The following is a 27,536-nucleotide window of genomic DNA, read 5'->3' on the forward strand; positions in this document are numbered from 1 at the left end:
GTAGGACTGATCGGAGGATGGAGGATGAGGTTCAGACACTATTCCTATGATGACCGGTGAGGGTCTTGCACCGATGCTGCCGACTGAACTGTCCTAACCTCTCCATCTCCAGGTAAGCTGAGGTAATGTATGTGGTTTATCCTCTCTTCATTGCTAAATCATTTCTCTGCTGCCAAGCGGGTCTGTCTAAGCACCTATAGTACTGTACTGTATATGGCCGAAAACCTCCATTATGCTATTGAAAGAGATTATGGGGACATTATATTGATCTCATTTTTAAACGAACAATAAATATTTTGTGCCCCACCCCAGTTAAAACACTGTGCGGCGCGGGTGTACCTGCGGCGCTGTCTAGAATCCGCAGTGAGAGGGTTCCCTGAGGCGCTGTGTAGTGAGTTGGTGCTGGGTCCCTGCAGTGTCATGGAAATAACTGGGAGGCGGCACGAGAAGCGCTTATGATTTTGAAAACACTGGCCGCATGCTGATTGTCTGAATCTCAGCCAATCACCCCGCTGCACCCACAAGGAGGGGGGAGCTGGGGACATAACAAGAGCACCCGCAGTCCCCCACACTTAGGCCCTTATTCTGGTTGGTGCGGATATATCCGCGTGCGTTCGGCCCGCCGATGTTTTGTGTCTGCGCATGTGCAGAGGCGTCTCTGAGCATGTGCGAGCGGGGCGTACGGCCAAATCCCGCATGATCTGTGAACACTCCGAACAGGGGGTGGAGAGGGGCGTGAAGGGCTATTTGGGCTCATTACCATATGCATACGCCCCGCGTTTCATGGGCGTTCCCATGCAAACGCTGGGCGTACGTATGGTAATGCAGTCGTGACGCACGTGTAGGGGGCGGACATATGACATTGCCGGATGTCAGCTGCCCGCCCAGATCCCTGCTTTTGCATGGAAAAATGTCCGTGTGGTCTGAGGTTGCGGGAGCTGGTGGAGCATTCGGTCCTGCATTCGATGGTCTGTGAGCATCGAATGATGGGGGAGGTTCCCTGAGATGGAGGAGGCGTATTCCGTGAAAAATACATGTGTGGTCCGTTCGGCAAGCTTCTTACCGCGTACGGACGGAGTTGGCAATCCGTATGGAAGGCGGGGTTTCGCACGCACGGTCCTGGCCACATATTCGGATCCGGCCGCACCGATCAGAATAAGGGCCTTAGTCAGGTCCTCCCCGCTGTCGCAGGGGCTGCGGTGATATAGTTATGCCACTGTGCAGTTGGTATCTATATATATATATATATATATATATATATATATATATATATATATATATATATATAAAACGGCTAACTACTCCTTAACTCTATGAGGTAAAGTACCGCCAGTGACCACTAGAGGCCATTTAACAGACCAAATTGCTCCTTTGTGTGCTACTAGATGTCATACCAAAAGTAATAGCAATTTTGCAGTGGGGAGGGGGGTCATTTGATGTGTTTGTGGGCTAAAAACTGCCACAAATCAAAGTGAAAGTAAAAACTGTCACTGCTTAAAGTGGAAGTACATTGCAGAAGCTGTCATTTTGACAGGATTTGAACTAGTATATGTATAATGCATGTTCGAAAAGGCGCATTCTGCTGTATATTATTACCTCAGATTTTTTAGAAGGATTGGGGCATAAATATTCTCTATGGGGCAGATTCTGAGTTGGAGACAAGCAGAAAAAAAAGCAGGTACAGTAAGACCAGTTAACATCATGGCGGCCGACCCTCGCGGAATGGCCGGGAGTCTATAGAAAACTGGGTCCCCTTTTTCCACCCCAAGGGAATGCGGTCAAGTCTCCTCCAGCACTCGGGGCCACTGAAACAAATTCTGTAATTTGTGGCTCTTTAGGGAGAGGGGGGGGGACTAAAATAGCACACGTCGCGCCATTTTGCGATATTTTAGCTGCGTCCCCTTTTCGCAGACCCACAAATTGCGGAGTTTGTATGGAAAGTGGGCGGGCCTTGTCCCCGCCCCTCAGCCTGCAAAATTTTGGTCTCCTCTCTGGGCTTCTACCGGAGAGGCACATTTAAAAGTCGGCAACCCTGGTTAACATCCCAGCCGTAGAGATGACGGCAGAAAGAATACAGACATTGGCACCAGAATCCCGACATCGATGGAGATGCTAAAGCTGGAATCCAGACTGCCAACATCGCGATCACATGTATGTGGGGCGGGATAGCGTTAAGCCGGTGTGTTGGGGGTTAGATTTAGGCAATAGCAGGGGATTTATTCTGGTTCATTTGCTCGGACACAAATTTGTACAGGGACCAATGTTTTGCGTATGCGCATGATTATACGCTGGGTGCGTGCGAACTCGGCGAGAAGTCCGTCGCCAAGTACATGCAGCCTTGCAGGGTGTGGAGAGGGGTGCGGGTGCTGGGCTGAGGTAATAGCATATGTGTACGCCCTAAGACTATCAGCCAATCAACAGCCGGCCAGTCATTTCAAAATATTCAGCAGCCGCATCCCTCCATCCGGCAAAATGCCACTACAAGCCCCAGCCGTCGCCGATTGGACGAACCCCGCTGCCCACCATTACTATAAGCTGCCCGCCCCGGCCACCACCAACAGCTGGCCGGACCCCGCTTCCCACCCACCGCTGCAAGGGAAGGAGGTCCCAGGTCGGGAGGTCGGATGGCCAGCAGGTCCGACCACCTGCTCAGGTCCGATGTGGACGGGACCGCACATCGGACCTGAGGGTACATCAAAATGAGCTGATTTGGGACGATTTCACGGCTTGATTCATCGCAATCGCCCAAAATCTGCCCATATCGGCTCGGTGTATGGGCACCTTTAGGCCTTCACTTAGGTCTGTAACACTGCGTGGAAGCCGCCATGTTTCCCATCATGCAATTCCACACATGGATCAGTTGTGAATTGGGAAGGGGGCATTAGAATTGTATTGTCTGTCCCTTTAACCCTATTGGATGAGGCATTTCCTGGGTGCAGATCACTTACCCTTAAACTCTACAATAAATAAACACTGAGACGTAGATTTTGCAGAGAAACTGTTATCTGTTTATTAGAATGCAAATAATTATTATTAATGATGATCTGCCCCCCAAAAAAACCTGCTAGTAATTGTGTTGCCAACTCAGGTAAAGTGGCCGTAACAGACATGGTGAACCTGCGGGCTGGGGTTTTATAGGATGCAAAATGGCCGACTTGCCCTCAGCACTGCAGACAAGCGGCCATCTTTGTTACTGGCATGAGGCCAATCAGCTAATGAGTATCTCTGTTCCAGCGAACTTTGTTGCCACAGATAAACACTAATCCATGCCTGTCTGTCAGCCCCGGTCTCCCACGGCTTCCACGCCATCGCCATTACCATAGCCATGATCCATGTCTTGTACAAACAGCGTTTCCCGCCTTTCCTGAACATGGGAGAAGCCATGTTCTTCCTGGTCACATGGAATTTCTCAGCCTATCCTGTGAGTCTATCTGCATTGCTAATTGCCCAGCCAATCACCACTCCTCTGCTGCTATATAGGTGCTGGGTAAGTAAAGCCAGTTGCCAGTGCTACTGATCAGATTGTGCTACCTGTATGGTGTTCTCTCTCTGGGGGTCAGATGTATCAACTTCAAAAAGTGATAAAATGGAGAGTAATAAACAACCAGCAAATCAGCTCCTGCCTGTCATATTTAAAACAAATCCTGTGACGTGACAGGTAGGAGCTGTTGTTTATCACTCTACATTTTATCACTTTTTGAAGCTTGATACACATGGCCTTGTGTTTGTAAGCTGCTTCCAGGTGCTGTTGTCCAGGGCTTCCCATCCTACTCCAGGATCTGAGTACTCCAATGTGCAGCTTGCCTGGCTCTGTCGATGTTCCACCATCGGTATTCACCATTGATGATTCTCCAGAACCATCGGTGACTCTTCAGCTCCATTGATTACAGCTGTTATTATTACTTGGACTTCATTATTACTTGGACTTCATCAGTGTTCCTACACTGCACCATACCCCATTGTCATTACAGTTGTTATTGTTACTTGGACTTCATCGTTGTTCTTACACTGCATCTATACCACAATACCACTACTACTGTTATTATTCTCTGGACTCCTTCAGTGTTCTCACACTCCACCACTTACCAGTCCTTTACCATTGCTACATCCTATCAGGACTGTGCTACACTGCTCCATTTGCTTCTGAGTACTCCGTGTTCTCATAGACTGCATCAGCATCCCTACGCTGCACCTCTTAGTTATTATTTCATGCTACTCCTATGGTACTGAATCCTGTTTGCATTTATTGCCATTTCTTCAAGTCTCACCAGTTATCACCTGTACCATCTGTGGTTTCAATAAAGACTTGTAACTTTATAATTGTGGTCTATCTTCTGAACTAACTGTCCTGGGTGCCTTCTGGTAATGTGAAGAAGCCTTATTAGTTTGTGTACCAGTCAGCCCCTATTCCTGTGGTTGTTTCCAGTCTGGATCTGACCATAGGCGTGACACCATATTATTAAGATTTTATTTAAGAGTAGAGAATTTCCATTTTTGTAGTTTAAGTTCTCACTTGTTGAGCACTGCTTTGGATGGACTTCCATAGGTCCGTCAATTCTTCTGCTGCTAATTAATCTATTATACGTTTACACATTTGATGATAATTATTTATATTTATTAGAGCCTGATTTTTTTGGTTCGTTTTCCATCTTACTCTAGCCAATTATCTAATGTTCTCAAGAAAATTGCATGAGCCCTTACTGCTTGAGTTATAAGACCTGGCGACATCCTAAGTACTGTTGTGTGTATATAAGACTAAGGGTGGATCTTATAAATTGAAGACCCTCTCTCCTGGCTCTAGGGGTCTCATGTTATTGTGCTGCAGTTACATTTATTATAATTGTTCTGATTGCTAGTGTTCTCTTTTTTTCTATTATATTGATTCCAAGCTAAACACCTTATCTGCAAATGACAGATTGAAAACCCATAATGCACATCTTCACTTAACCTATAAATAGCCACTTATCTAAAATAAACACACATACAGGAATGTGACATTTGATTTTATTGAAATAATTCATTTAAATATATATATGGTGCCAGAAGGAACAGACAGTTGCTTAGGGAACACATCGGTTTTAGGAAAAAAATTACAACCGCGCTTGCAGGGCCAAATTCACAAACAGGAACACACTCTCATCATTGAGGTGAACCCCATTTAAATGAAAGAAGAGGGAATCTACATAGCAGATGACCAGGTGAAGAACCAAACCACCTACTGTAGCTCCAGTGGCGGTCCGTACCTTTTCTGGGGAGGGGCGCTGCCTCTGACCGCATTGCAGGCAAAACCGACACAGCCACCGCCGCCGGTCCCTGCACACAGAGTTCCTGGCACATGTGCTCTGTTGACAGGCGCCGGGACTGGTGCATGCGCAGTACAAACCACTCCTTTTTTTTTTTTTTTTTTTTTTCTTCCCCACTTCCGTATTATCACGTGATACATATCTCCTGTCCTACACTGGACTTATTACAGTCACATTTATCCCAGCTTGTGATGTGAGGAATTGCTTTTTATGGTACCTATTGTTTTTACTGTGTAATTTTGTATTTTTCTATTGTACCCTAATATACGTTTTTTAATCTTAATATTATTTAAGTAAAATATTATTACATTTACAACTTGGTGTGTGTCACCTTATTTAGCGCTGCTCACACGCTTTGGCGTGATTTGCTCTTGTGTTTTCTGGTGGTGGGGACTGACTATCCCCCCTTGAGCAGCAGCTTACACCTTGAAAGGCACCTCCAGTTAAGCGCCTGTTATTTTCCCTTGGCCTTTGGTCTTGGGAATTTTTTTGTTCTCTCCATTTTTTAGTCCATCAGGCCGCTGACATGAGCTGTTTTTCAACTTTTAATGATAGACTTAGTAGGAGACAGACGTACATTTCTAAATGGGATTCACCCAATGAGGTTGCTGTTGAAAGTGATGACGGCCATATGATGGCTCTTTTTGAGAAATTGGAGGATTTATTGAGGGACGAAACCAAGCAATGGCTGGACAGCACGAATCTCCAAAAATATGTGGAGAAGAAAATGCTGCCCCGCGGGTTGCGTCTCCATAAACCCTCCATTTTCCAGGAGGATACGGATTACCAGAACAAATGGGATTCAATCCTCGACAACTGTTCGTTTTTATTGATGAATCTGGTTATTGAATACAGGGTTAGGAAGACAAAAGAACTGGAATTGGAGATAGAGAGTACTAAAACTAAACTAGACCCCTTTAAACATACTAAGGAATTTAAAGAAAAAGATGCCCGTATTATTGAGAGGTTAATGAAATTCGAACATGAAATCATAGATACCAAATGTAAGAAATTCCATCGCGATTTGGATGACTACCAAACCAATAATGTGAGAAATTATCGCCTTAAGCATAGACAACAAAATCAGGGTAGGACGGATTACAGTAGATCCAGGTTTAATGGTAATAGGAGGCAGTCAGAAAAAATAAAAAATTTTAGGGTCTATGACTCCCCCAATTTTAGGGACAGAAGTGCCCGTGAAAATAATAATACGCACACTCCAAATACTAGAAATTACCAATCTAGAAATTCTGATTCAAATTTCCAACCATTGGGGGCCAGACCCAAAAATAACTATAAACCCATAAACAAAAATGGTAAAGGATCCACTTCTGAAAATTACAATCATTTTTTAGGATCTCGCCAAAACTGGGAAACGGGGAGACACCAGGGGGAGGGGACCCCCAAGAGAAGGAGACGGTCAAGCGTAGAGGATGTAGAGGAGGAAAGAAGACCCAATACAAGAAACTGAAATCAGCTAAATCTCCTCCATCTAATATATTTAACCTCTCATCAAGAGAACTCAGCAAAATAGAAACCAACCTTTTGGGTAAAGGCTTAAAATTTTCCCCATCCACTGAGGCTAATATTTTTGACCTTTTTATTGAATTAAACCGTTACATTCGAACCCTTTGTAGGCAGAGATATTTCTTTTCCCAACGATCCCTGAAAAATAAAGATTCAGCCTCTCCCGTCCTTCTTGACAGTGGAGATCAAACTAGCCTCGACATTTTGGCCGACCTATGGGTAGAAAGTAACAACTTTCCCATAAAAGTTTTTGACATTGATAAGTCCAAACTGAAACAGAAATCGGATTTCTATCCAATAAAGGCAAAAGGCACATGTATCGAGACCTTTTATAAAACCACACTGGAGGACTTCAAACAACTGTGTTCCTCCAGGAACCAAAAAGGGACCAATAAATTTAAACCCAGTCTCGGGGACAATCTCAATGCCTGGGAAAGGAAGGCCCTTGTCGGTCTTACTGGGGACAGTTCTATTGTCTTCAGGGAGGCCGACAAGGGCGGAGGTATAGTTATACAGGACCGCACTGACTATGTCAGTGAGGCCCTGAGGCAGCTGTCAAACACTTCTTTTTATGTGGTACTTCAAAATAATCCCACCAATCCTTTCACTGTAGCCCTTAAGGAACTTTTGGATAAAGCAGTCTTGGAGTCAGTGATATCCAAAGATGAATATCACTTTTTGTTTAATCCACATCCCTCCACTCCCATTTTTTATCACCTTCCTAAAATTCATAAACACCTCACTTCACCACCGGGCCGTCCTATTATTTCAGGGGTTCACTCCCTCACTTCTAATTTGTCACAGTTTGTTGATTCTTATTTACAGCCACGGGTGTCCACCCTCAGATCACACATCAAGGATACCACTCATTTCTTGCAATTAATCAAAAATATTCAGTGGAAGAACACCTATCATTTTTTAACGCTTGACGTTGAAAGTCTTTATTCTAACATACCTCACGAATTGGGGGTCCAAATTATTCAGAAAAGACTTTTTGCTGATGGTGATCTGACGGTGGAACTGTGTCACTTCATCACTGATGCCATTTCTTTCATTTTGAAACACAATTATTTTTTATTGCAGGACACGTTTTACTTACAGGTGATGGGGACGGCCATGGGGACCAGATTCGCGCCAAGTTACGCCAACCTATATATGAGTGAGGTTGAGGACCAATTTATTTGGGATTCCATCTATGGCGCGAATCTGGTCCTCTATGGCCGTTACATAGACAACCTTATTTTCATTTGGGATGGGGATGTCACTTCTATCACTTCCTTTGTGTCACATCTTTATTCCAACCCCTTTAATTTGAAATTCACACACTCTTTTCACCCTTCCACTATTAATTTTTTGGATATCACCCTTAAGGCCACCGATGGACTTATCCAGACCAGCAATTATCAGAAAACTGTCAACACTAATTCCTATCTCAACTTCAAAAGCGCACACTATCCCCCCTGGATTAAAAACATCCCCAGGGGGCAGATGTTGCGCCTTAGACGCAATTGTTCCCAATTGGAGACTTTTGACCAACAGGCCACTAATCTTATGAAATCCTTCCAGGATTGTGGTTATCCTGAAGGTTTAGTAAAAGAAGCCTATGAAGCCAGTAGAGGACGTGATAGGGACTCACTTCTCTGTGATAGGCCATCAAATAGAAAAAATACTGCAGTCTCAAAAGATACTCCTAATAATATAGCCTTTATTTCCACCTTCAACAAGGACTACATGGATATACGGAAAATTATCAATAAAAATCATTTTATTCTCAAACAAGACCCAATGCTGAGCGACGTATTACCGTCACGCCCCTCCTTCATTTTTCGAAAAAATAAATCATTAAAAAATCTCCTTGCCCCCAGCTGTCTCCGTGACCCCCCGAATACTAATAAGAAACTGTCAAATGGTAACTGGCTGCCCCCAAAACCAATTGGCTGCCACAAATGTGGCAGAACACAATGTATAACCTGCAACTACATTCTAAATAAAACTTTAGTGGTGAATACGTCCATTGATACCATGAAAGTTCGTGGCTTTATTAATTGTAACACTCCTTTCACCATATATCTGTTAAGATGTACCTGCGATTTGAAATATGTGGGCCGCACCACGCGCCCCCTGAGGACTCGCTTCCTCGAACATCGAAGAAACATCATTAAAGGTTCCTTGCTACATAGTGTCTCTCGGCACTTTTCTGAGCGCCATAACAAGGACCCAAAGGATCTATCTTTGATTGGTTTGGAATATATACCTCCGACGAAAAGAGGCGGAGATAGGTTCCGCACGCTATGTAGGCAAGAAATTTTCTGGACCTTTAAAATGGACTGTTTATTCCCTAAAGGTCTTAATGAAGCTATGGAACTGAATATTGTACTCTGATACCTTTCTCTCTGCTCTATCTCCATATTCCTCATTTATTATTCATTTATTTCTGGTCTATCCTAACAACCATAAATAATATTTTGACTCTCTACTAAGAAATATGAATTAATAAATAATTATATTTGCATTATGATGGCTTAACCATAAAGTACTATCGGAATCAATTATGGTGGTCCAACGACATAATATTAACCAAAAGTACTATGTGATCCAAATCCTCTAGACTCCAGCCTCCTTTTGTTATAAATCATGGTTATTTTATTTATTTATTTATTTCTTTGTTTATTATTTTTCAATTAATATTATTATTATATATATATATTTTTTTTTTTTAACATTATCTGTGATAGCTATGACACATTCCTCTATGCTATGATTGCTATTATTAATATCCATTTATGTTATTACTATTTTCATTTGATTTTTGCTTTTGGTCACATGATCACTTATTCAAATCGCTTCTGGGCCCCCTTGACAACCCAAATACACTGGGCTGCCATCATGTGACTAACATTAGTACAACCCCCCGTCCATCATTTATCCTTATTTCAGCCCGGAACCACTGTGCGGCTAATTGTTGTGCGTGGGGAGATGTTTCCCGCACGCACATCGTTATTGACTGGCCCTGCGTTTGCGGGGGAATACCTTCAGAGGCACACCCACTCCTTCCTGCTGTCCGCCCTTGCCCAGTGGCGTGGCAGCAGTGGGAGGTATATTCCTGACGAACGGAGTTCAGCGCTTAATGCTGTCCCCGCTCTCCTCCGTCTACTTCCGGTATGACGGCGGAAGTACTTACTTCCGGGTATATGGAACGCATTTGCGTTCCAACAGCCGCTTATCAGCGCTCCCACAGCCTCTAAACAGGTATTATTTTGTTTAGATTACTCCTATTATTATCGGCAATCATCCTTCTTCCCCCTTCTATTCCTCTGATTAGAAACTTGAATTTGCTCATTATATTACCGATTTTTCAAGTGATCATGTGACCATGTTTATTTCCGGCTCATTAGCATTCGTGATTTATCTTTTCTTTGTATTGTACTAATTTTACATAAATATATATGCGATATAATCTACAAAGTACGTCTGTCTCCTATTAGTATTGGTTTTAGTGAATATTATGTTTACCTTATGTGATTGTTTTAATGTTTGATGCACACACCTGTAATCTATGGGTTCATTAAAGGGGTATTTATACCCATACCCCAGTCATTGCCAGATACCTTTGATAAAGCTGCAGTTGGCAGTGAAACGCGTCAGGCAGACCTCCAGTTCTTCACTCCAAGTGTGGGACACTGTATCCTGATTGACTCCTCCACTGGTGCACGTTGATCCACGGATTCATCCATTTGAAAAACCCTGCTTATTATCGCAGTCCCTCAATTGTGTTTGGTGGTTACAGTCCCTCCTGGAAAACATCTAGCGGCATAATTCCAGCTTGCCATCTCCAACAGGAGGACATTGCTCCACCATCTTTCCGAGTTATCCCTGTCGACCCTTTGGCGGACACCGCTTATTGGAAAATTGTTGGGGTAATCCACCCCCCCCCCCCGGTGGTTACAGTCCCTCCTGGAAAACATCCAGCGGCCCTGGAAAACATCCAGCGGCATCCAGCGGCATAATTCCAGCTTGCCATCTCCAACAGGAGGACATTGCTCCACCATCTTTCCGAGTTATCCCTGTCGACCCTTTGGCGGACACCGCTTATTGGAAAATTGTTGGGGTAATCCACCCCCCCCCCCCCCCCGAAAAAGAATATCAAATAATCAACAGGGGGTTACATCATTAGCGGAAGCCAATCGACAGCACTCTCCACCAATCATCATCTACCCGGGTGAGGATTCCAACTACCACCCGTGGTTACTACACAGATCGTCCATCAAATGGTAACGTGCACTTACCTGTAATCCACAAGATTTTTTTTCCCCTCCTTTTTTTTTTTTTCTTCCCCACTTCCGTATTATCACGTGATACATATCTCCTGTCCTACACTGGACTTATTACAGTCACATTTATCCCAGCTTGTGATGTGAGGAATTGCTTTTTATGGTACCTATTGTTTTTACTGTGTAATTTTGTATTTTTCTATTGTACCCTAATATACGTTTTTTAATCTTAATATTATTTAAGTAAAATATTATTACATTTACAACTTGGTGTGTGTCACCTTATTTAGCGCTGCTCACACGCTTTGGCGTGATTTGCTCTTGTGTTTACTGCGCATGCGGGCAGCTTCTATGGGCTGCTTCGGCAACAGCCCATAGAAGTAATGATGGTCTCGTACAATACAAATGACAGGCACCGGGACCAGCGCGTGTGCAGTACCTATATATATGTACTGCAGCCCGCAGAAAGGCATCCCAGAGGGAGGGAACACCTCCCAATAGGACTGCCTTGGTGACTGGCAGGTCGGACTTCCAATAGGAAGTCACTGCTATTCCCACTGAAGCCAGTGCAGTCTCACAGGCGGATTTTACATGGGGGGGGGGGGGGGGCGCAGCCCTGCAGCCGATAGGTAAAAACCACCACTGTGAGCCACCATTGAATAAAGCTTCCACTTACACTTGTCCATAGCTACAATGATCACAATGATCATCACATCCTGTTCTACAAGGAAAATAATGGACACTAAAGCCATGCAAGTCTTGAAGGTTAGGTCCCAGGACGAGCAGTTTCCTAGATCATCCACCCTTTAAAACGACCTCCGATGGACCATATACTACAGAAATACTATCTAGCCGAGGCAGGAGTTTTCAAATAGTACACCGCAAACATATGAAACCTGTTCAGGTAGCTCAATACTAATGGTGCACATCTTCACAAAGCCTTTCCTTCTTCCAAGCCACGGTCAAAGCCTTCTGAGACTTAAAAATGAGAGTGAAGACATCTACGTATTCGCCCCGTCTAATATGCTTGAACATTCTGGCTGCAAGCTCTGAGCACTATTGTATTAGCATCGTCATGAGTACACCGTCCATGATAGTCGTAGAGTCAATCCAAGACCGGTGCTGACGCCTCTGACTACAGGGCCTATTCAGACCTGATCGCACATGCACAAACACAATACATTGGCCGTCCGACCAAGCACGCACCCATCCGACTCAATCAGAATCAGGGCCATGGTCCGGACCACCTCGTCAGCTGACACCATCTTCATAGTGATATTCGGGAAGATGGCGTATGTGCGCTAGAGAGCAAAGAGTCTTTGCTTTCACCGTGCAGAGCCATCTTCCTGAAGTTGTCACTGAAAAAGATCCACATTCCCGGTCAAGGTAAATATACGCATGAAGTAGGAAAGAGCCATTAACCCCTTCCCGACATTTGACGTACATTTACGTCATGGTCGGGATGTACTTCCCGACACATGGCATAAATGTACGTCATGAATGTAAACTGTCACCGCGTCTATAGACGCGGTGACAGAGGGACGATGGCTGCTGTCCCTGACAGCAGACATCTTCCCTCATTGCCCAGGGGGGGCAGCGATGCCCCCCCCATCGGCGATCGCTGTGATTCGCTGTTCAAATGTGAACAGCCAATTACAGCGTTTTCTGTGTACCGGCGAATAACGTCGCTCGGTAACACAGGGATCGGTGGTGATTGGTGCTGTTAAGTACAGCACCAATCACCACCGGGTGTAAAGGGCTCACTGGTGGTCACCCCACCTCACCCCACATGCCCCCAAGGCTGTGATTGGTCCGTCGGACCGATGGACCAATCACAGCCATTACACCTCACAGAAAATAACGGAGACAGCCCTGCAGCCGCCATTCCGGTCAGGAACAGCGTGCAGAGCGGTCTCCGTGCCCATCTGTCCCCTTATACTGACCTGATCAGCGTTGGTGGCATCCGTGCTGCCAGCTGCTGGTGCTTCCTGGTTGCTGTGGTTGCTGTTGCTTCCTGGTGTTTGTGCTGCTGCTGCTGCAGCGTCATTGTGTCAGAGAATATAATATTTTGTGATATAATTTTGTCTCTGCTGCCCCCCTTTTGTGCTGATCAGTATAAATTAACTGATCAGCAACTTTTTTGGGGTGCAGGGTTTTTTTTTTTATATATACCCTGTCAGGTTGCACCAAAAGTTGTGTGCCTGCTGCCCCTCACTGCTAATCATTGTTGCATCACTGATCAGCAGTTGTTGTTTTTTTTAGGGTGCTGTGGGTTGTTTTTTTTTTTTAATTTTTACACCCACGGTGATTTTGTGGGTGTCCTGTGGCCGCTGAGCGCTGATCAGTGACGTACATCACTGATCAGCATTTTTGGCACAGGGTTGATCTAATTTTTTTTTTTTTTGGATCACATTCCTGTTGCCTTTGACTCATCAGAAGTTTTTTTTTATTTTTATTTTTTTGGAGGGTGCTGTGGGGTCTATTTTTTAAATTTTTTTTACACCCACGGTGATTTTGTGGGTGTCCTGTGGCCGCTGAGCGCTGATCAGTGACGTACATCACTGATCAGCATTTTTGGCACAGGGTTGATCTAATTTTTTTTTTTTGGATCAAATTCCTGTTGCCTTTGACTCATCAGCAGTTTTTTTTTATTTTGTTTTTTTTGGAGGGTGCTGTGGGGTCTATTTTTTTAATTTTTTTTACACCCACGGTGATTTTGTGGGTGTCCTGTGGCCGCTGAGCGCTGATCAGTGACGGACGTTACTGACCAACATCTGTGCTCAAGTTTTGGCGCAGGAGCTTTTTTTTTTTCTTTTAACTTACACGTGTTAAAGCACTACATACACACTACATACCCCCCGTGTTGAAATAAAGTTTGTACCCCCCCTACACTATACACGTGTTGAAACACTACACTTACACAAACACAAAAATAATAAAAATGTCGCAATCATCGCAAAGACTGTTTTCAGCGGAGGAGGCATATGCCCTTATTGCCTCTGACACTGACACAGCCAGTGAAGAAAGCATTCGTCTTAAGCTCCTCTTCCTCCTCTAGTGATGAGGGACCCCCTCAAAGACGCCCCCGTAGAGCAGCTGAGACCCCCCCCCCCAATGATTGATCTCGTATGGACCCCACCACCAGACAATTTTTAGCCCCAGGTTCCTGAGTTTTTGGCCAACCCAGGAATCCAATTTGATACTACAGGCCTCAAAGAAATTGACTTTTTCAAAGTCTTTTTCTCTGATGATTTTATAAATTTAATGGTGGACCAAAGTAATTTATATGCCCAGCAGTTTATTGCCCAAAACCCCACGTCATCATTTGCTAGGTGGACCCCTGTAGATGCAGTAGAGATGATGACGTTTTGGGGTCTGGTGTTACATATGGGCATAGTTAAAAAGCCAGAAATTAGACAATATTGGAGTACAGATGTTCTGTACAGCACCCCACTTCATCGTATGGCCATGACCCGGACTCGTTTTGAGACGATCCTTAAATTTTTGCATTACAACGATAATGCACAGTGCCCACCCAGAGATGATCCCACCTTTGACCGGCTATTCAAAGTCAGGCCGGTCATTGATAATTTCAGCGCCAAATTTGCTGAGATGTACATCCCCGAAAAATTCATTTGTGTAGACAAGTCACTAATACATTTTAAAGGAAGGGTTAAATTCCGCCAGTACCTTCCCAATAAGAGGGCAAGGTATGGCATAAAAATGTATAAGCTGTGCGAAAGTACCTCAGGGTACACCCACAGGTTTAGGGTATATGAAGGGAAGGACACAAGAATTGAACCGCCACAATGCCCCCCCTCCCTCGTAGGTGTTAGTGGAAAGATTGTCTGGGATTTAGTGCACCCCTTCCTGGATAAGGGTTATCACCTCTATGTGGATAACTTTTACACCAGCATCCCCCTGTTTAAGGCCCTTGGTTCAAGAGGTACAGCAGCTTGCGGTACTGTGCGCAAGAACCAAAGAGGCCTCCCAAAAACGCACGTTGCCCAATTACTGAGAAAGGGTGAAAGCAGGGCACAATCCACCGAAAATATGTTGTTGGTCAAATATAAGGACAAGAGGGATGTCCTTATACTGACAACAATTCACGGAGACAGTACCACCTCCGTCCCTGTACGAGGTACCAGTACCCACACCTCAAAACCTATTTGTATCCTAGATTACAATAAGTACATGGGCGGAGTGGATCTTTCAGATCAGGTACTGAAGCCGTACAGTGCCCTGTGGAAAACAAAAATATGGTATAAGAAGCTGGCCGTGTATATCATCCAGATGGCACTGTATAACGCTTACGTACTATTCCGTTCTACCAGCCAGACGGGGACATTTATGCACTTTCAAGAGGAAGTCATAAAGGGCCTAATATTTAGGAACCAGCAGGCAGAGGGCCCCAGTACTTCTAGTACTGGCCCAGTACTTCTAGTACTGGCCCCCGTATTGTATCAGGGCAGCATTTTCCTAACGAAATCCCCTCCACTGGAAAAAAGGGCAGGACACAAAAAAGGTGCAAAGTTTGTTATAAAAAGGGAATAAGAAAGCAAACTATTTTCCACTGTGAAACTTGCCCCGACAAACCCGGCCTATGTATGAAGGAGTGTTTTAAAATATACCACACATCTATGGATTATTAGGTTCATCATTTCACCGTGCTTCGGGGGTCTTGCTAATGCGACATAGCACCCACCATTCATTCCACCAGAATCTGTGCTGCAAAATCCAAATATCACTCTTTCCCTTCTGAGTCCTGCCATGCACCCAAATGGTATTTTTTGGTCACATATGAGGCATTGCCGTACTCTGGAGAAATTGCGGCACAGATTTTGGGGTGCTTTGTCTCCTTCATTCCTTGTGAAAATGAAAAATTTTGAGCCAGAACTGCATTTTTGTGTAAAAAAATGTAATTTTTAATTTTCACAGCCCAGTTGTACCAAAATTGGTGAAACCCCTGGGGGTTTGAAATGTACACTATACCCCTAGTTGAATTCCCAGAGGGGTGTTGTTTGCAAAATGGGGTCACTTGTGGGGGGGTTCCACTGTATTGGTGCTTCGGGGGTCTTGCTAATGCGACATAGCACCCACCATTCATTCCACCAGAATCTGTGCTGCAAAATCCAAATATCACTCCTTCCCTTCTGAGTCCTGCCATGCACCCAAATGGTATTTTTTGGTCACATATGAGGCATTGCCGTACTCGGGAGAAATTGCGGCACAGATTTTGGGGTGCTTTGTCTCCTTCATTCCTTGTGAAAATGAAAAATTTTGAGCCAGAACTGCATTTTTGTGTAAAAAAATGTAATTTTTCATTTTCACAGCCCAGTTGTACCAAAATTGGTGAAACCCCTGGGGGTTTGAAATGTACACTATACCCCTAGATGAATTCCCTGAGGGGTGTAGTTTGCAAAATGGGGTCACTTGTGGGGGGGTCCACTGTATTGGTGCTTCGGGGGTCTTGCTAATGCAACATAGCACCCACCATTCATTCCACCAGAATCTGTGCTGCAAAATCCAAATATCACTCCTTCCCTTCTGAGTCCTGCCATGCACCCAAATGGTATTTTTTGGTCACATATGAGGCATTGACGTACTCGGGAGAAATTGCGGCACAGATTTTGGGGTGCTTTGTCTCCTTCATTCCTTGTGAAAATGAAAAAATTTGAGCCAGAACTGCATTTTTGTGTAAAAAAATTTAATTTTTCATTTTCACAGCCCAGTTGTACCAAAATTGGTGAAACCCCTGGGGGTTTGAAATGTACACTATATCCCTAGATGAATTCCCTGAGGGGTGTAGTTTGCAAAATGGGGTCACTTGTGGGGGGGTTCCTAACTTTTAGCATCTTATGATGCCTAGAAACCTACATGGTGCCTAAAAAATAATCTCATAAAAAGGAGGCTCCAAAATCAAGTAGGTGCTCCTTCTATTATGAAGCCTGTGGTTTGGTCAACGTGCACACTAGGGCCACATATAGGATATTTATGAAAACACTTTGTTTTAATTCCTGTGAAACACCTAAAGGGTTAACAAACTTCCAAAATGCTGTTTTGAATACTGTGAGGGGTGCAGTTTTTGAAATGGCATCATTTATGGGGGTGTCTCACATACAAGTCCCTCAAAGTCACATCAGAACTGAACTGGTCCCTAAAAAAATCAGTGTTTGAAATTTTCTTGAAAATTTGAGAATTTGCTATTCATATTTTAAGCCTCCTATTGTCCAAAAAATTAAAAGGAGGTTGAAATAATGATGGCAACATAAAGTAGACATATGGTCTTTGTTAGTTATTAACCATTTTGAGTGGTATGATTATTTGTCTCACAAGCAGAAAATTTAACATTTTGCAAATTGCTAAATTTTCAATTTTTTTACGACATTTTGGTATTTTTCACAAAAAAACACAGACTGTATCGACCAAAATTTACCACTAACTTGAAGTACAATGTGTCACGAGAAAACAATCTCAAAATCACTGGGATAAGTAAAAGCAAAAAAAAGTTATCCCCATATAAAGTGATACATGTCAGATTTAAAAAAAAAAGGGCTCTGTCAGGAAGGCAAAAACAGGCTGCGGCGGTAAGGGGTTAAGACAGTCCCAGTGGGAGGTATGCTCGAGAGATAAAAGCACTGTACATATTCTAGGGTTTGTCTCTTTTGGTAGCAAGAAATCAGAAATATAGGCATGTAGTTAACATACCAGTGGTTGGAATGCTGGCAGTCGAAATCCAGGCCGGTGGCTAGAAATCCCGTAGGGGAATCCCAATATCTGTCCCAGGGAAAAAAATGATAAAATAGAGAGTGTTAAACAACCAGCCAATCAGCTCCTACCTGTAATTTTTCAAACCCAGCCTGTAACATGGCAGTTAGAAGCTGGTTGGCTGGCTGTTCAATACTCTCCATTTTTTGAATATGGTATATCTGGCCCTCAGTGCTGATGCCAGGCACAAACAGGGGGTTATGGTGAGGCTGAGGTGGAGGGGGGGGGGGGGGGTGTTAGGGTTAGGGTGTGAGAAAGGGAGGGTTAGTGGAGTAGGAGAGAGGGTAAGTATACTTGGCGACCATTTACCGGGACTCTGAGCTGGGGATGCCCTATTTATATGTATAGATGAACTTAACTTTTACTTAACCAATACTAACTAAACGTATCAGCATTTCTTTTCATATCCAGCAGATGACTGTATACTGTAAATCAATGACCCACTGGCTGCAGTGTACTGATAATGGGTTAGTCAGTGCACCTTTGACCCTATTAGAGCAGCCTTATCTGCAGGGTGTGACAGGAGTGTACAGGCTCCTCAAAGGGGAATACCCCAAATAGTGCAATGTGATTGGAAGGAGACTTAGTATATATAGGGCTATATGATAGATGCAGGGATTTCCTTTGCAGCTCCGAGCTCTTCTACGCTGTAAGATCCAAATTCAATATACAGTAAGGTGGTCATTCATTTATTTATTTTATTTATTTTAATTAATTTTATTTTTTTTGCAGTAAATTGCAGTAATGTATTTCCCAACAAACGCAGCTCATGGGAACATCATTGTGACCGCGCCACAGATGTCAGCTGCCCAATCAGAACAGGCCCAGACCCCGTCGTATCACCAGACGTTCTTGAAGGGACAACCGAAAGCTCTAGGGGTGAGTTTTTGATGTGTATTATATGCGGCACCTATGTGGCTGTTGCGTTACCACCTTGTCACACTGCCGGGGGATGGATTGATGGTTATTATTGAACGATTTGACAGTTTTTAGCCGCCAAACTCTCCACCTCACCCCCAGTCCCTATCTGCTCCTACATCTGGGGGGGGTATTCTGATTCAATCGGGCCCCCCGTTGTTTGCGAGGGCACATGCCAATAGGTTGTTATGCGCATGTGCAGCCGCTGTGTAAGAATGCCCACAGCGTTCATGGGCGTTCCAATGAGAACGCTGGGCGTTCCCATGCAAATTGCCTGATGATACGAGTGCGGGGGGATGGCGAGCCCGCAAGGGGCGGTGTTGCGATCACCCCCTGTAGGGATTGGGTGTGGATGAGTTGGTCACCAGCAAGTTGTTAAACAGTCATTAGGTTGCCACCATTAGGTCGACATGCATTTAGGTCTACATGTGTCTAGGTCGACATGGGTTAGTTCGACAGGGTCATAAGGTTCACAGGATCTGCATGTCAACCTAGCTGTGTCGACCTTGTTCGTCAACCTACTTGGTGGTGACCCAATGACCATATCCCTCGGGATTTTGGTGGTCGGGATCCTGGCGTCTCTATTTCAATCGCTGGGATTCTGACCATTGGGATCCCATACCGGACCCCTGCACAGGGGCGGGGTAGCGGGATCGTGATGGGGCGGCATTTACCTGATCGATGGGCTCCGTAAGTATCTCAGCCCAGCGATCAGGTCCGAATTAGGCCCTATGTGTCACGGCATCCAAAAGCTAGGTATTGTGCTGCTTCAGTGTTATTGTGTCCATACATCGCATCCAATCACATCTTATTGTGCCCAGGTGCTTTTTTTACAGCACCCGATGTCGTATGCCACCTGCGATGCCCCATCGGTTGCTGGAAGAGGGCTGGCGGTGTAGCGGAGCACTGTGTAGGAGGGCTGGCATGTGGCCGGCGGTGTAGCAGAGCACTGTGTAGGAGGGCTGGCGGTGGCCGGCAGTGTAGCGAAGCACTGTGTAGGAGGGCTGGCGGTGGCCGGCAGTGTAGCGGAGGGCTGGCGGTGGCTGGCGGTGTAGCGGAGCACTGTGTAGGAGGGCTGGCATGTGGCCGGCGGTGTAGCAGAGCACTGTGTAGGAGGGCTGGCGTGTGATGGTGATCAGCTGCGGGCAGCAGAATTTGAAAAACTTTCAATAGCTTGGGCAGCTCTCTCTCTCAGCCAATCAGAGGCCCCCCAAGTCTTTTGAACATTTTTTCCTCCTGCACAGTACTCCGCTACACCGACGCCTGTCGCCAGCTCCCCGAAACCACCGCCAGCACTCCTGCCACCGGCTGCTGATCGTATTGCAAGCGATCGCATGTGGTTAAAAGCCACATGCAATCGCTCATGCAATTTGATAGATATTATGTACAGAACATAAGATCTACTGACACATTCGACGTGCATACAATCCTTCTTTGCAAAGATGCGGTCGAAATCAAAGGATTGTATGCAATATCGCCCTTGTGTATGGGCACCATTAGTCTTTTAGCGATTATTTAGTGACATTGTATTGGTATTTTTCTCACTACAGGCGGTTCAGATCTCCTTGGGCTTTGTACAGTTCGCAGTGGGAACCATCCTGCTCCTCACCCTGAATGCATTCACATCAGTCACTGTCTACAGCTGGATCACTTATTGGGGAGGATTCTTAGTAAGTGACAATCCCTGTTTGGTCCATGTTGTGACACAGTAAATCCTGTAATTCTAACTAGGGGGATATGATTTCTTCCATTGCACTCAATGAGGCGCATTCCTAAATCGCACCCAGATACGCTGGCTGTGTATTTTGTTGGACACCAGTCTGAAAATCCCTAGTTTTATATTAGGCAGCGCCCAGGTCCTAATGTACCACAGTCACCAACAGTGGTGGATTTTACCTATGGGCTGCAGCCCTTTCAGAAAAATCTGCCACTGCGTAAGGATGGCCATCGACCATTGATAAATCATAATCATCGATGGTTTATGGTCGATGTAGAATAGTTTTGCCTAGTAGGAGAACCCCTATTTTTTTTTAATTCTCACCAAATGTGCGGGGACATGGAGCATAGCTCCTCCCCCACACCTCCATGACCTGATTGGCTCATGGGATAGTCCGTCAAAGAAAATAGATGACCATTGATAGTCAAGAACATCGATGGTCATCCATTAGATATTATGCTGCCATTGATGACTGTTTGTACTACTTCAATGGCAACCACAATGATGGTCATCCCTACCACTGTGGGAGTGAGGCAGATGCGGTCCCTGGGACTGCACTGGCTTTACTGTGACTGGCAGTGACTTACTATTGGAAGTCCGACCTGTCAATCACACACTCCACAGGCTGTCCCATTAGGGGGCGTTCCCTCCGTCTGTGTCTGCCAGTTTGGGATGCGATAGGAAGCGAGCTGGTTTCCTTTGGGCTGCAGTCTGTGCAGTCCTTAGAAGCCGAGTGTTTGTTCATGCACAGTTGTAAGGCGGTGGCTGTGCATGCACCAGTCCTGGCACCTGTCAGCTTCATTACGCAGGTGCTAAGACCTGGGCATTGGCTGCGGCAGCAGGCGCTCTACTCCGGCAGACCAGGCAGCGGCAGCCCCATACTGATTACAGGTAGGAGCGCTGCTGTCACCAGCACAATGATGAGAGATATCAAACCTTTGTGTAAGGCCAAAAGCATACCTCCTTATATTAAGGGGTGGGATGATCAGGACATGGGTGTGGCCACACTGAGGGGGCGTGTCTGTGCTGAAAGGCACCAGCTTACTCCTTTCTTTCCGCTCTCTACTCACCCTTCTACCACCCTACCCATACTATACGAACAGACTAGAATCGGGCCCTGAGTTCGGGATGGCAGCCGGAATCTGATTTGTTTCTTTTTTTTTAAAGGGGCAATCGTTTACAAAGCATTGTTTTGCCTTGTAAGTGATTGCCACTTTTAGAAATACCGCCTAAGTTCAGCCAGCATCCCTCATGGCTACTGAACTCAGACTACATTACATCCCGCCCTCTATATTGGTTCATGTGAACTGTATATAAATGAGTGTTATGTATTTGATATAAATATATATAATATCTGCTCTTTGCAGTACATTGTCTCAGGATCAGTATCAGTGGCCGCTGCTAATAAGCCATCTCACGGTCTGGTAGGTGTTATTATTTATTTATCATCAATATCTGCCTCAAGTGATTTGTAAGCATTGCCTGTACTATGGATAAACACATTTGCCTAATATACAATGTACACAGTGGTGTAGCTAGGGCACCGCAGGGGAGGAGCAGGCGCCACATCAGATTCCACGCGCGCTGCGATCTGCAAGAACAGCCCTGCAAAAATGCCAGCCGCCATGTTGGAGACAGATGCTAGAAGTCCTGCTGGACCTGTAGCATCTGTCAGGGGAGCTTGTACAATGCTGCCCGGAAGTGCCAGGTTTCGGGAGCGCTGGTGGTCTGCGAGCCTGTAACCCCCTAGAAATGAGCATGTAACCCCCTATCAACAAGCAAGGAACCACTGGCACTGAGCATAGAAACCCCTGGCAATGAGCATAGAAACCTCTGGCAATGAGCACAGAAACCCCTAGCAATGTGAATGTAATCTCCTGGAAACAAGCATGTAACTCCCTGGCAACGAGCCTAGTAATCTATGGCAGTTAGCATAGAAACCCCTAGCAATGAGCATAAAACCCCCTGGCCACAAGCATGCAATCTCCTGGCAACTAGCATGTAACCTCTTGGCAACGAGCATAGTAATTCCTGACAATGAGCATAGAAACCCCTGGCAATGAGAATGTAATCTCCTGGAAAGAAGCACGTAACTTCCTGGCAATGAGCCTAGCAATGGGCATAAAACCCGCTGGCAACAAACATGCAATCTCCTGGCAACTAGCATGTAACCTCTGGCAATGAGCATAGTAATCCCTGGCAATGAGCATAGAAACCCCTGGCAATGAGAATGTAATCTCCTGGAAAGAAGCACGTAACTTCCTGGCATTGAACCTAGCAATGGGCATAAAACCCGCTGGCAACAAACATGCAATCTCCTGGCAACTAGCATGTAACCTCTGGCAATGAGCATAGTATCCCTGGCAATGAGCATAGAAACCCCTGGCAATGAGCATAGAAACCTCTACCAATGAGCATAGAAACTTCTGGCAAGGAGCATGTAGACCCTGGCAAGGAGCATGGGGGGTGCAAGAAACTTTATTTGGTGGAGGGGCGCAAACTTTCTAGTTACACCATTGAATGTACAGCGTATGGGGTCTATTTATGAAACAGTAAAAAGAGTTGAGTATAATATTATTGAATGAACTTAATGTTATTCTGCTTCAAAGCTCATTTGGTCCCAAGTGCCAAGCACCTTGAACTAGGGATAATCATCGATAATCGGTGATTCAAAATCATCGATGGTTTATGGCGATGTCAAATAATTTTGCCATCGATGGCATAGCAAAAGTGATGTTTTGTTTTTGTTTTTGTTTCAAGGTGCCAGGAAACGGAGCATAGCGCGCACCCTGACAACTCTAAAGTCCCGCCCCCAAGTTCTGGTCAGTCAAATCAAATGGATGACCATCGATAGGTAAAGCTATCACTGGTCATCCATCACATCGATGGCTGGTTGCAGTATTGCCACCGATGGCTATCCCTACCTTGAACTGATCAATTCCACCCTAGTCATCCATGACCAAACTGGCCATTGAGTTGTTTCCCAAGCCCAAGTACTCTGTGAAATGCTCTAATCCGAACTAACCTGAATCGATGAGCCCAAAATCCAACGTATTATTCTGCAATTTCTCTCTCTCTTCTCTATAGGTGAAAGGGTCTCTGTCGACAAATCTCATCAGTGTTCTGGCCTCTTGCTCCGAATTCTCATTAGCCATCTTGGACTTAGCATACACGTACTACTATAATTACGGGCCATGTTATTCTACTCCTTGCTCTCTGTTTCAAGACACCATCTATGTGAGTAGCTCGGCGATGCAATGGGTCAAGTGGGTGCTCAGGTTGGAGAAATGGGCGGAGCCCTGCCAGAACAGAACCTTGGGGGCAGGGCTGGACAGTGTGGAGGGTGGCATTGGGCGGAGCAGGAGGATGGAGGCTGAGGTGACAATAAACTAGTGTATTTCTAATCCTTCCTAAACAGTAAAAGTTGGTCACATGTGGTGGTTTCCATGGACACAGGACCAGACTGTCCAGGAAGCTCTGCTCCCATACCATGTAGAGCTGGGCCTAAGAAAGCTGAATGTCAGGGTCAGCCTCTTGTTACAGACAAGGGTCCGCTGCAGTAAAGGGGCCTGCCACAGTACAATGAGGCAGACTGACTCACTGTATGCTACCACCGCCCATCGTCCCTGCTCAGCATCATGGGCTGTCCCATTAATGTAGAATGAGCAGTTAAGGCTATGGGGTGTGGATCACTATTTCGACAATGTCTAGGTCGACTATGATTGGTCAACAGTGAAAATGCACTGCAGGGGGGCAGATGTAACATGTGCAGAGAGAATTAGATTTGGGTGAGTTATTTTGTTTCTGTGCAGGGTAAATACTGGCTGCTTTATTCGTACACTGCAATATAGATCTCACTTTGAAGTAAAACCCCACCCAAATCTAACTCTCTCTGCACATGTTACATCTGCCCCCCTGCAGTGCACATGATTTTGTCCATTTGAGAAGGAATTTGCCATAAGGAGTGAACCACAATAATCCCCTTTCTGCTTTGTATATATAATGTATATGGCATTACTGCCATGTAGCTGGTACCATGTACTATATGGGTAAAACTGAGTATGGGCATATTTCCCCATTCTTTTGGGCACTTGTGATTGGCTATGAGGAAAATGACTTGGTTAATCTAGTGGTTAGCCCCGGTATTGCAAAACAAATAAATAGCTTAGTATATAACATAAAGATCACACCTGGAGGGAGAACCGTATAATCATACCTCCCAACCGTCTCAGTTTTTGGTGAAGGTCCCGCATCCTGCCTGGGGCCTGCAGTGTCCCATTGGGGAGGGGGGGCAGTTGGGAGTCCCTTCCAGTCTAAAGGGAATAGGCCTATCCAGAGATGCAGAGGGGTGAAAAACAGGGGCAATGCCCCTTTTTTATAGACCACGCCCCTTTTCGCAGGAATGTCCAGCTTGGAGACTAGTGCGGGGTACACACCAGGACACCCGCTCACGGTGACGCGGGGGGGCGACCCGCTCCTGGCTGTATGGTCGTCATTGAGATCCTACCTGCAGCAGGTAGGATCTCAATAACGACCGACCGACCCGCGGGACCGCGCATCGGATCGGTATCGGTCCACACCAGGTCAGAAAAGGGCCCAATCACCACCCAATCTACATCCAATTGGTCGGAATTGGATCTAGATTGAGGGGATTGGGCCCTAGTCGTCCTGGTGTGTACCCAGCATTACAAATGTTGGTATGGTATGGCATATGATGGCCTCAGGGGATAGAGGACATAATAACCATTCCTTTCTCTTTAGGTCATCAGACTGATCACCCTCATCTTCCTCGTCATCAGCACTTTTCTGCAACTTTGTGTGTCCGCGTCGGTCTTCGCATTCAGTATTCGATCAGTAAAAGAGATGTCTGCACATGCCCCACAGGTGACAAGCTTTCTAGAATATGTATATATATATATATATATATATATATATATATATATATATATATATATATATATATATATATTTAATTTGGTGGAAGAAGCCACATTTACAAACTTTTAATTCCAAGTTGCTGGGGTGCCATTCTTAGTGCTGTCATCGGAGTCCATATCATATTCAGGGCCAGGTGCACTAAGCTTCAAAAGTGATAAAATGAAAAATGATAAACAGCCAGCCAATCAGCTCCTACCTGCCATGTCACAGACTGTGTTTGAAAAATGTCAGGAAGGAGCTGATTGGTTGGTTGTTTATCACTCTCCACCTACAGCATGTGCTGTGCTGACAGCAGACTCGGCATAAGCCATCTCACTGACAGCATGAGAGCTCGTGCTGAGCCTGCTGCTCTCGGCACATGCTGTAGGTGTGTGCTGCTCCTGCTGAGGGTGGGACATCAACACACACACACACACACACACACACACACCCTTGACTTTAGAGTGTTTTTTAAAACACATCAAACATTTTGGGGGTGTGGCCTAATCGTGGGGTGGCCAAGCCTCCCACAATTAGGCCAAACCCCCAAAACTTTTCCAGGGCCCGGCATACCTCTCGGCGGCCCTGGTTATAGCCTCAGAGATGCTAGGTCAACAAAATGAAGGTCGACATACATTAGGTCGACCACTAAAGGTTAACAGATGAAATAGGTCGACAGGGCTAAGGTCAACAGAATCGGTATGTCGACACCTGCATTAGGGCCACAATGGGAAGGTTGACAGTCAAAAGGTCAACCTACTGATTATGATATGGACTCTGACCAGACCTGATGACAGGACAAATGTATTCTCAGAATGAGTAAGAACATGCTGCACTGCAGGTGGGGCAGATGTAACATGTGCAGAGAGAGTGTTACATTTGGGGGAGTTATGGGTACTTATGTATTAGCAGGGCGCCCAGCTACGCTACACTGACAACGTACCTTAGGCTTCATTGTCAGCGTAGCCTAGCTGGGCGCCCTGCTAATATGTGGCTACACTTACTTAGGGCAGGCGGCGGGGCTTGTCCGGTGGCCTTGGCGGGCTGAAGAGCGGGCGGCGGGGGCTTGACCGGAGGCTGTCTTGGCGGGCTGAAGGGTGGCCGGCGGGGCTTCAGCGGCGGCCGGGCGGAGGGGGGCCGGCGGACACCAACAGCCGGCGGGGGGAGACGCGTCCTGGCTGGGTGGCAGCAATGTAAGTAATTCCGCGTACTGCCGCTGGGGGAGCATCACATGGTTTCCCTGCTCCCCCAGCGGCACTACGCTAATTGCGTACATTGTAACTGTAATGGAGGACGCTATCCAAGTCATAACCCCATTATCCACATGGGCGTGGAGTCAATTTTATAAAGTGTGACAAGCGAAGCGCCACCGAGCCTGAAGCGTGGCGAGCGCCTACATATCCTTGTCCCCTCTCGGGGCTCACTGCGTTCACCACACTTTATACAAGTAACTCCACGCTCACGTGTATAATGGGGATATGAACCATTATGTATTAGCACAGCTCCAACTATGTAAGTTACGTAGTTTACGTAGCCAGCATAGTGGTGTATTGGTATTCTCAATACACCACTACACAAACTACGTAATGGGCGCCCTGCGAATACATAGGTATTGAGTTATGTTTCTGTCCAGGGTAAATACTGGCAGCTTTATTCTTTTACTGCAATCTAGATTTCAATTTGAACACACCTCACCCAAATTTAACTCTCTCTGCACATGTTACATCTGCCCCACCTGCAGTGCAGCATGGTTTTGCCCATTTTGAGAACTTTGCCCTGCGATCAGGTCTGAATTAGGCCCATAATCTCGACACACAAAATAGGTCAATATGGCTATGGATAAGGTGGACACAAGCATTGGGTGGGCAATGGGAAGGTGGACAGCCACAACGCTGTATTGCTGTTACATGAGGTCGCTCTGTATTTCTCATTGCAGCAGATCATCATGGTGCAGAATGATTACCAGAACCCCGTTGCCTTCCCACATGTCAGCGTGATACCTGAGAACCTGAAGGACAACAGCTCATACCCTGATCACCCACCTCTGTATATCCCCCAGCAGCCACAGTGAGGTGTGGATATGGGAGCGACTCCTGGTGTATATAAATTATTCAT

General features: G+C 45.6%; 1 protein-coding gene across 2 annotated transcripts; it reads left to right on the forward strand.

Annotated features, from left to right (window-relative positions):
- On the forward strand, positions 1 to 27,536 carry LOC146006912 (membrane-spanning 4-domains subfamily A member 8-like). Of its 2 annotated transcripts, XM_083145349.1 has the most exons (7): positions 1 to 112; positions 18,602 to 18,748; positions 20,338 to 20,457; positions 21,872 to 21,928; positions 23,592 to 23,741; positions 25,266 to 25,388; positions 27,358 to 27,536. In XM_083145349.1, the coding sequence occupies exons 2-7, from the start codon at positions 18,614 to 18,616 to the stop codon at positions 27,490 to 27,492; spliced, it is 720 nt and encodes a 239-aa protein (XP_083001475.1). In that variant the 5' UTR covers positions 1 to 112; positions 18,602 to 18,613; the 3' UTR covers positions 27,493 to 27,536. The 2 variants fall into 2 exon arrangements, with proteins under 2 accessions (XP_083001475.1, XP_083001476.1); XM_083145350.1 differs by lacking the exon at positions 1 to 112 and having other exon boundaries at positions 18,549 to 18,748.

Source organism: Crinia signifera, chromosome 6, assembly GCF_055691185.1.
Source record: "Crinia signifera chromosome 6, ASM5569118v1, whole genome shotgun sequence".
NCBI lineage: Eukaryota > Metazoa > Chordata > Amphibia > Anura > Myobatrachidae > Crinia > Crinia signifera.